The sequence below is a fragment of the Amphiura filiformis genome, chromosome 15, assembly GCF_039555335.1.
Source record: "Amphiura filiformis chromosome 15, Afil_fr2py, whole genome shotgun sequence".
Taxonomy (NCBI): Eukaryota; Metazoa; Echinodermata; class Ophiuroidea; order Amphilepidida; family Amphiuridae; genus Amphiura; species Amphiura filiformis.
In genome coordinates, this window is record NC_092642.1 from 8,595,502 (window position 1) to 8,605,615 (window position 10,114).

The 10,114-nt window shown below is 40.1% G+C and overlaps 1 protein-coding gene across 1 annotated transcript; it reads left to right on the forward strand.

Annotated features, from left to right (window-relative positions):
* The first annotated feature begins 2,300 nt into the window (after positions 1 to 2,300).
* LOC140170693 (uncharacterized) lies at positions 2,301 to 8,373 on the forward strand. Its single transcript, XM_072193933.1, has 2 exons — positions 2,301 to 2,670; positions 3,201 to 8,373. The coding sequence occupies exons 1-2, from the start codon at positions 2,510 to 2,512 to the stop codon at positions 8,371 to 8,373; spliced, it is 5,334 nt and encodes a 1,777-aa protein (XP_072050034.1). The 5' UTR covers positions 2,301 to 2,509.
* The last annotated feature ends 1,741 nt before the right edge of the window (positions 8,374 to 10,114 follow it).

Genomic DNA, 10,114 nt, shown 5'->3' on the forward strand with positions numbered 1-10,114 from the left:
GCACATGTTTTTAATGCTGATCCCCTGCCAATTTCAAATTGATGCCACAGGAAAACTGGGGGCAAATGTCTGAATAGCTGTACTATGAGCTCAAATTTTTCTAATTGACAGGATTTTAAAGGGTTCCGACTGGCTTTCTCATCTGACCCCGAATTCTGGACCACCACTTTTTTACAGAAAAGAAAAAAATACATTGAAGAGGTGCTATGTGCAAATGCATCCCAGGAGCTGACATGGAATGGCTCATATATCAGTTTTGCATCTATACGTCAGGCACAAAAAGAAACTCATCAGTTATAGTCACCCTTGCTGTTCAACAACTTGATAATTTTGCATTATTCTGAAATATACATTTTGTTAGTTGGATTTTGCTTTCTCGTTTGACATCCTGTTCATGAAAATCGAGCAAGAAATTGACCAAGATATGTGCCTCCAAACCCCCAAAATCAAAAGTTGCAATTTTAACGATTCAATTGTGCCTGTTCAACTGTGTGCTTTATTGATCGGCCCGTGGTGCTTGTGTACAACACAACGATGCATCCCATTGAAAATCGTTGAAATTGCAACTTTTACTTTTGGGGTTTGAGAGTTTGGAGGCGCATGTCGTGGTCAATTCTTGTTCAATTTTTACGAACAGGGTGTCAAGTGAGAAAGCAAAGTCCAATTAACAAAATGTATATTTCAGAATAATCCAAAATGATCAGGTTGTTGAACAGCAAGGATGACTATAACTGACAAGTTTCTTTTTGTGCCTGGTGTATATGAATGTTTCCATACAGTTTTTCAATGCATTTTATGTACATGTAATAAATGTATATGAAAATTGTATTCTTATTCAAATTGCCAGTTTTTTTAAATTTCCACCATTAGCCCCCATTACCACCACCCACCCCACCACACCACCACCCCACCCCACCACCACCCCACCCCAGAGGAGAGGGTCCTTTTTAATGCTGAATTACAGTATTTTTATAGTGCTAAAGTAAAACTGACCACAATGGAAATGAAATTGAGCGTGTTTGAAGCTTTCACATATCAAAACCTTTCTATGTGAAAAGTAACATGTTTTTTACCCAAAATAATATTCACTGCGCAATGAAAAGCTACAGTGACCTTGATCAACGCGAGCTATGTGGAGTCATGCTAAAAATAGATCGTATAGTCTATGCAAAGTCTCACGCTGGTCGCATTTCACTGTAATGCTAATTATGCTGTGCCATATAGACTGTGACTAAGACTAGCAGACCCAGCGAGTTATCGAAGGGACTAGAATTGACTTCTGATTAGGGGGTACCCATAGTTTTTTGTATGCGGCGAGACTAAATTCAGGTCTATCATAACCATTTTTAGATGACCATTAGGGAAAATATCTATACAGTCGATTAACCCGAGGACATTTTTAATAGCGTAGCGCTATTTCGACGAGTGACTGTTGGAACAGGGCAGGTTTGACAGGAAAACCCAGAAAAACTTGATTCCACGCAGGGAAAGGAACACAATTTAGTGAAAACATGGAATAAATAAAAATTCAGGCGGGTTCATGGAAGCACCTACAGCTTCAAAAAAAATAATTTTAGGGTTAAGGAATATCTCAAGGTAATATAAACGTGGGAACAGAATTCTGAGTTCACTAGTTCGAAATTGACGGCGATTTAAAGAAAAATTTGGCCATTTTAGCTAGTTTTCTGTTGCGTTTTGAATGGCCAAGTCTTTCGTGGATTCACTGATTCTGAAATGTTACTAAAGGTTTTGATATGAAGTGGGACCATGTAATCAAAATAGTGAGCGTAACGCGAGTCACGTAACGCGAGTCACGCACCAATTTAGCTAAAGTTGGCCATTTTAAAAATACCAATCTCAAATATACTTGGTGTTTGTATAAGGTAATTACTTAGTGGTATAAACTTTTGTCTCAGCTGTTTGTTTGAGGAGAAATATTGAACAAGTAAAAGCCTAATTTTGAAGGTGTAATTTTTCGTAACGCGAGTCACAATCACATTTTTGGCTAATAAATGTTCATCTAGTTATTTACAAAATTAAAGTTTATGTGATTTGATACGTTGGGTCAGTAAGTACATGTGGAGAGAAGATGAATAAACCAACTCCTTGTTCAATTGTATTTATATGACATTGAATGTGCTGATTTTATCAAAAATGTAACGCGAGTAACATGGAATTGCCCATGGGCAGATTAGCAGGGCATCTTTTGTCTAAATTAACAACATTCTTATGAAGAACTTTAAATGTGTAAAGTATCAATATATTTTTCATTTTTACAGCTGGCAGCATTGAGTGACTAGAAGAACTCCACACAAGCAATCCAGGGAAGACAGCTTTCTACCATGATTCCATCTAAAGAAATTGAACAGTCTACCAACCCACAGTCTTCAGCAACAGCAAACTTTCACAAAGACTCCAACTGTTGCATCTGCCAGTACTGTAATGCTATCTTAGATTCCTTCCGAGGCCTCATTACTCACCTCAAGACACAGCATAGGGAGGTAGTAGGATGGTACACACACATGGGGGTGATTATGCCGATGATGAGCGCTCAGAGGATCAGATGGTAAAAACCTTGTGCCAGCAAGATGATGGGTTTGAAAAGAGCAATAAGCAGGCAAAGGGGCTACTTGTGATGGTAGCCCATTCAAAATCTCAGGACTTAACAAGGTATGTTGGATTCATTTAAGTATTTACTGTGATAAATAGCATCTGTAAAGGAAATCCAAGAGCTGCAAGAAATTCTTGCATTTGCTGTAGTATTGAATCTGATTTGCACCCTGACGAGATCCATGCTATTTATTTAACAGGGACCTGTATTATGTTTACCATGTAATGGAAGTTTAATATAACATGACATTTCCATGTTAAAGTTTCTAAATAATAATAATAATAATAATAGGAACTAAGTAAAGAAATGTCACTGCCATTAAACCATTAAGTGCTCCCTGCGATGTTTGTTCCTGTGCCAGGTTTTAATTCGAAAACCCAACTTCATGCAAACAGCGCAACTGCTGAAACGGGCCATATATTAGACAGATGTAAGATGAAAGTGGTAGTCCACAGAGTGCCAATTTAAGAAAGGATGCAAATTTTTTTCAATATACTATACAGTGATGTTGATTTTTATCAAATCTATGCTGTTTACCAAGTATTTCCTTCCAATATCTGTTGTGTATTTACTTATATTTACCATACAGGTGGATTGTCATATCAAACCCAAAGCAGGAAGCCCTTCTTGGTGGAACCAGTGAGCAAAAGACGGACACAAAGAGAGGTCAACCTAAGGAGGTGCAGAAAAGATCTTTCGCTCCAGAAATCTGTGCTCCAGTTGCAAAACCAGTCATTTCTAAAGATCAAATTGGTAAAGATTCATTGTTGACTGAAAGCAAGCCTTTGTATGCAAATAGAGTAAGAAAACATAAGTTAGATGATGGTGTACAACAGTCGGGGCTTGGGTTAATGTCTAAACGACAATGTACTGAAGTCAGAGTTAGTGACTATTTAAAGAAAACAATGGATCATGTCAGCACAGATTCTCAATCTCTTCCTCAGGAAAAACAACATTGTGGGTTAGGCATTCAAACCTCAGATTCAGCAGGCAGACCTGCTGCCGTTGTTAAACCTTTGCCATCAGCAGCAATGGTAAGTTCTGTGCCAACAAGTGCAAGTGGTTTAAAACCACACGGGGCGCCTTCCGAGTCCGCAGGGATGCTAACAAAGGTAGCATGTGTGTCGACTGCAGGTGGACAAAGGTTCTATTTTTGCTTTCATTGCGGACAATATTTCAAATCTTACCATGATATCCTGAAGCATGGTCAACAGATCCAGGCACACCGTACCAAATCTTCAGATAGTGCCTTGATGACGCCTCATCAGAGTTCTCCTCAATCAGAGCAACCAAGACTGACCCAAGGAAACCCTACCATGACCAGGACTTTTCCGAGATTAGCTCCTCTAACTTCAGCTGATAACCCAACAAGTCAAGATGTACAACAGGATAATTTGCTTAGCGCATTCAAAACTACACATCCAAAGAGTTCTTTGAAATACAAGAAACATAAAAGAGCAACTGTAAAAATTAGAGCATCCCAATCTGGACAGAGTACAGATAATCAGCATTGTGGCAAGAAGAAGAAAAGGAAACATCATCACAAGTGCAGATGCAGTGAGCCAGGAAGAACCTGCAAGAAACATGCCAATGTACAAGGAAGTGTGCATCGTCATCATCATCACAGGTGCAGATGCAGTGAGCCACGAAGAACCTGCAAGAAACATTCAAATGTACAAGGAAGTGTGCAACTCCTAGAGCCATCAATACCAACATCTGTTCAACTAGGATTCACTACCAATATTGCTATGCCACACACCTGTACCCAACTTGGATGTACCAATGGTGATAATATACCATCAATGCCTTCATTTGCATCAACTCAACCGGCTTTGCCGCAGTTAATCCACCGTAGATCTATGCTACCAACCCAATTTGGATGTACCAAAGTAGCTATGGCACATGGATCTTCAACCCAACTTGGACCTAACAAACCTGCAACCGTGCAACAATCTACCCAACTTGGTTGTTCCAAAGCTGTTTGGCAACAGTCTGGATATTTTGAAGAAAATATGTCACAGCCCACCCACAGTTCACAATCTACTCTACTTCCTTCTACACGGAGTACTGCATCACAAAATGGTAAACCTTTTCAAACTGGTCCACAGTCTACTCAATCTGTGTCAGTCAATAACACTAAGCCACAAACTGCTCAATCTCTGACTATGAAAGATGTTTATACAAAGCAAACCACCCAACTTGTGTCTACCAAACACACCATGCCGCACCACTATGCTCGAGATGCATCCACCAAAGATGTGCCACAGTCTGATAAAGTTGTGTCTTCCAAACAAAGCATGCCACAGTGTGCTCAAGTTATCCCAACCAATCGAACCATGCCAAAGTATCCTTCAGTTGTGTCCTCCAAAGATGTGACATGGTCTGCTCCAGTTGTGTCTTCCAAACAAACCATGTCACAGTGTGCTCAAGTAGTGTCTACAAAAGATGTGACACAGCCTACTCAAGTTGTATCTTCCAAACAAACTATGCCACAGTGTGCTCAAGTAGTGTCTACCAAAGATGTGATACAGCCTACTCAAGCTGTGTCTTCCAAACTAACCATGCCACAGTGTGCTCAAGTAGTGTCTACCAAAGATGTGACACAGCCTACTCAAGTTGTGTTTTCCAAACAAACTATGCCACAGTGTGCTCAAGTAGTGTCTACCAAAGCTACTATGCCACTGTCTACTAAAGCTATGTCTACCAATCAAACCATACCACAGTATCCTGTTGTGCCCACAAAAGATGTGACATGGTCTGCTAAAGTTGTGTCTTCCAAACAAACTAAGCCACAGTGTGCTCATGTTGTGTCTACCAAAGATGTGCAACTGTCTTCTAAAGTTGTGTCTATCAAATCAACAAAGTCCACAAAGTCTATTAAACTTGTGCTCAGAAAAGATGTGCCAGAGTCTCAAGATGTGCCTATTAAAGTTGTGTCTACCAAGAAAACTATGCCACAGTCTACTAATATTGTGTCTACAAAAGATGTACCACAGGCACAGACTATGCTACAGCGTGCTCAAGATGTGCCTATTAAAGTTGTGTTCAGAAAAGATATGTCAGAGTCTACTAAAGTTGTGTCTACCAAGCAAACCATGCCACAGTCTACTAAGGTTGTGTCTACCAAGCAAACCATGCCAGAGTCTACTAATATTGTGTCTACCAAGCAAACCATGCCACAGTCTACTAATGTTGTGTCTACCAAGCAAACCATGCCACCGTCTACTAAGGTTGTGTGTACCAAGCAAACCATGCCACAGTCTACTAAGGTTGTGTCTACCAAGCAAACCATGCCACAGTCTACTAAGGTTGTGTCTACCAAGCAAACCATGCCACAGTCTACTAATGTTGTGTCTACCAAGCAAACCATGCCACAGTCTACTAATGTTTTGTCTACCAAGCAAACCATGCCACAGTCTACTAATGTTGTGTCTACCAAGCAAACCATGCCACAGTCTACTAAGGTTATGTCTACCAAGCAAACCATGCCACAGTCTACTAAGGTTGTGTGTACCAAGCAAACCATGCCACAGTCTAATAATGTTGTGTCTACCAAGCAAACCATGCCACAGTCTACTAAGGTTGTGTGTACTAAGCAAACCATGCCACAGTCTAATAATGTTGTGTCTACCAAGCAAACCATGCCACAGTCTACTAAGGTTGTGTCTACCAAGCAAACCATGCCACAGTCTACTAAGGTTGTGTGCACCAAGCAAACCATGCCACAGTCTACTAATGTTGTGTCTACCAAGCAAACCATGCCACAGTCTACTAATGCTGTGTCTACCAAGCAAACCATGCCACAGTCTACTAATGCTGTGTCTACCAAGCAAACCATGCCACACTATCCTCAAGTTGTGTCCACACAGGCTACCGTGCCACCGTCTATCAAACAAACCATGCAACAGTCTATTAATATTGTGTCTACCAAGCAAACCATGCAACAGTCTACTAATGTTGTGTCTACCAAGCAAACTATGCCACAGTATACTTATGTTGTGTCTACCAAGCAAACCATGCCACAATATCCTCAAGTTGTGTCTACGAAAGGTACTGTGCCACAGTCTACTAAAGTAGTGTCTACCAAACAAAGCATGCCACAGTCACCATCAACTAAAGTTTTGTCTGCAAACGATGTGCCACAGTCTACTAAAATGGTGTCTACCAAACAAACCAAGCCATGGTATGCTCACATGGTGCCCACAAAAGAACTTGTAGTGTCTACCAAACCGTGCATGTCACAGTATGGTCAAATTGTGTCTACAAAAGATATTGTACCACCATCTACTCAAGTTGTGTCTACCAAACAAACTTTGCCACAGTATACTCAAGTTGTGGCCACCAAAGATGTGCCACAGTCTTCTCAAGTCATATCTACCAAACATACCATGGCAAATTGTGCTCAACTTTTGTCCACTAAAGTTACTGTGCCACAGTCTACTAAAGTTGTGTACACCAAACAAACCATGCCACAGTGTGCTCAAGTAGTGTCTACCAAAGATGTGACACAGCCTACTCAAGTTGTGCCTTCCAAACAAACCATGTCACAGTATGCTCAAGTTGCATCCATCAAAGATGTGCCACAGCCTACTCAAGTTGTGTTTTCCAAACAAACCATGTCACAGTATTCCCAAGTAGTGTCTACCAAAGATGTGACACAGCCTACTCAAGTTGTGTCTTCCAAACGAACCATGTCACAGTATGCTCAAGTTGCATCCATCAAAGATGTGCCACAGTCTGCTAAAGTTGTGTCTTCCAAACAAACCATGCCACAATATCTTCAAGTTGTGCCCACAAAAGATGTGACATGGCCTACTAAACAAGCAAAAGTTGTGTCTTCCACACAAGCCATGCCACAATATCTTCAAGTTGTGCCCACAAAAGATGTGACACAGCCTACTAAAGTTGTGTCTACCAAACAAACTATGCCACAGTATTCCCATGTTGTGTCTACAAAAGATGCGCCACAGTGTGGGGTAAAAGCTGCATATTCTGATACCCAGGAAGGACAAAGTGCACACACTTGTCGCTATTGCAGCAAAAGTTTCACAATGCGTACACTCTGTGATGCGCACATCATCAAAGATCATCCTGATAAATCACGACAGAAATGCCGCTATTGTCCAGATTTATACGGTGACAGAAACTCTTTAGAAGTTCACATCATCAAGAAGCACAGGTTTTGTTGTCGGTATTGTGATTTGACATACAACGGTAGTCAAAATGGCGACACAATAATGAAATTACATGAAATGAAGAAGCATAGACATTTGTATGTATCAAGAGATATAGTGAGGAAAAAAGCAGATGCAAAAGAGAAACTATTGGTGGCATATTATGTCAGACAGAAGTTTCCAAGCTATACTGGTGGTAGAGTGTCATCAAATGTTCCGAAAGTAAGCAGCCAAGGACCTATTCAGTTGATTGCAATGGAAGGGCAACCCATCTGTATGAATGGTAAAGCAATAGGTCAGTTGGATACTGCTGGTGGCAGCATCAACAGCACAAAGTCTCAATACACTTTGAATGCTCCAGTGGATGAAAGCATTATAGAGGCAGCTTCTTCTACCCAAAATGTTGGATCTTACAAGAAGAAATTAAATGCTTCAAACAACTGGTCTGAAGAAGTACCAACTGTGCTTGGGGATAAAGAAACCATTTCAGCTAAATCGGAGTCATCAGATAAAGAAAATGCTGATGAAATCATAGTGATTTCAGGTGAAGAAGATGTTGATGAAACCCACATGGATGAGCCAACCTAATCCTCAGAGATCTTGGCAGATATGGAGAAAATGATGGCTCAAAAGAACATATCTCTATCAATCAAAGCCAAGCTGGCAAATTTCCTTCTGGATAAGATCAGTCAGATCCACAAAGAGGAATTAAAGATGACAAGGAATGAAAGAGTTAGTCTGTTTAAATGTAGGTATTGTTTCAAAACATTCCCAAGTTTTCATCAGGTGAGGTATCATGAGGTATTGCATGATGTGATGCAATTACTAGAAAAGCTAACTGGTGGGAAAGACCAGTAGGCCTAATCGGTCTCATAGATATATGTGTGTAACCTCATTTATTTCAAAACATTCCCAAGTTTTCATCAGGTGAGGTATCATGAGGTATTGCATGATGTGATGCAACTACTAGAAAAGCTAAGTGGTGGGAAAGACTGGTAGGCCTAATTGGTCTCATAGATATGTGTGTAACCTCATTTGTTTCAAAACATTCCCAAGTTTTCATCAGGTGAGGTATTGCATGATGTGATGCAATTACTAGAAAAGCTACTTAGTGGGAAAGACCAGTAGGCCTAATCGGTCTCATAGATATGTGTGTAATCTCGTTTGTTTCAAAAGATTCCCAAGTTTTCATCAGGTGAGGTATCATGAGGTATTGCATGATGTGATGCAATTACTAGAAAAGCTGCTTAGTGGGAAAGACCAGTAGGCCTAATCGGTCTCATAGATATATGTGTGTAACCTCATTTATTTCAAAACATTCCCAAGTTTTCATCAGGTGAGGTATCATGAGGTATTGCATGATGTGATGCAATTACTAGAAAAGCTAACTGGTGGGAAAGACCAGTAGGCCTAATTGGACTCATAGATGATGTGTGTAATCTCATTTGTTTCAAAACATTCCCAAGTTTTCATCAGGTGAGGTATCATGCGGTATTGCATGATGTGATGCAATTACTAGAACAGCTAACTGGTGGGAAAGACCAGTAGGCCTAATTGGACTCATAGATATGTGTGTAACCTCATTTATTTCAAAACATTCCCAAGTTTTCATCAGGTGAGGTATCATGAGGTATTGCATGATGTGATGCAACTACTAGAAAAGCTAAGTGGTGGGAAAGACCAGTAGGCCTAATTGGACTCATAGATATATATGTGTGTAATCTCATTTGTTTCAAAACATTCCCAAGTTTTCATCGGGTGAGGTATCATGAGGTATTGCATGATGTGATGCAACTACTAGAAAAGCTAAGTGGTGGGAAAGACCAGTAGGCCTAATTGGACTCATAGATATATATGTGTGTAATCTCATTTGTTTCAAAACATTCCCAAGTTTTCATCGGGTGAGGTATCATGAGGTATTGCATGATGTGATGCAATTACTAGAACAGCTAACTGGTGGGAAAGACCGGTAGGCCTAATTGGTCTCATAGATGTGCTTGTAACCTCATCTTCATCAACTTATTATATGTTACAAGATCCAGGGGAATGAGTCACATACCCCAGGGTCACATATTGGCAATTTTCAATTACAAGATTTTTACATCATTTTCTGGCAGTTTACAAATGTCTGGTTACTGAGTTATGAGCAATTTATCAATGGCTGAAAACAATATAAAACAAAAGAATTTGAACACTGTTTTTGCCAATATCTCAAAAACAATATTAGTTACATCCGACTCATTCCCCTTGATCATGCCACATATAGTAGCGTGAAAGAAAACTTTTGCATATTGTAATTGACTATCTGCACACATAGCAGGCAACCCAG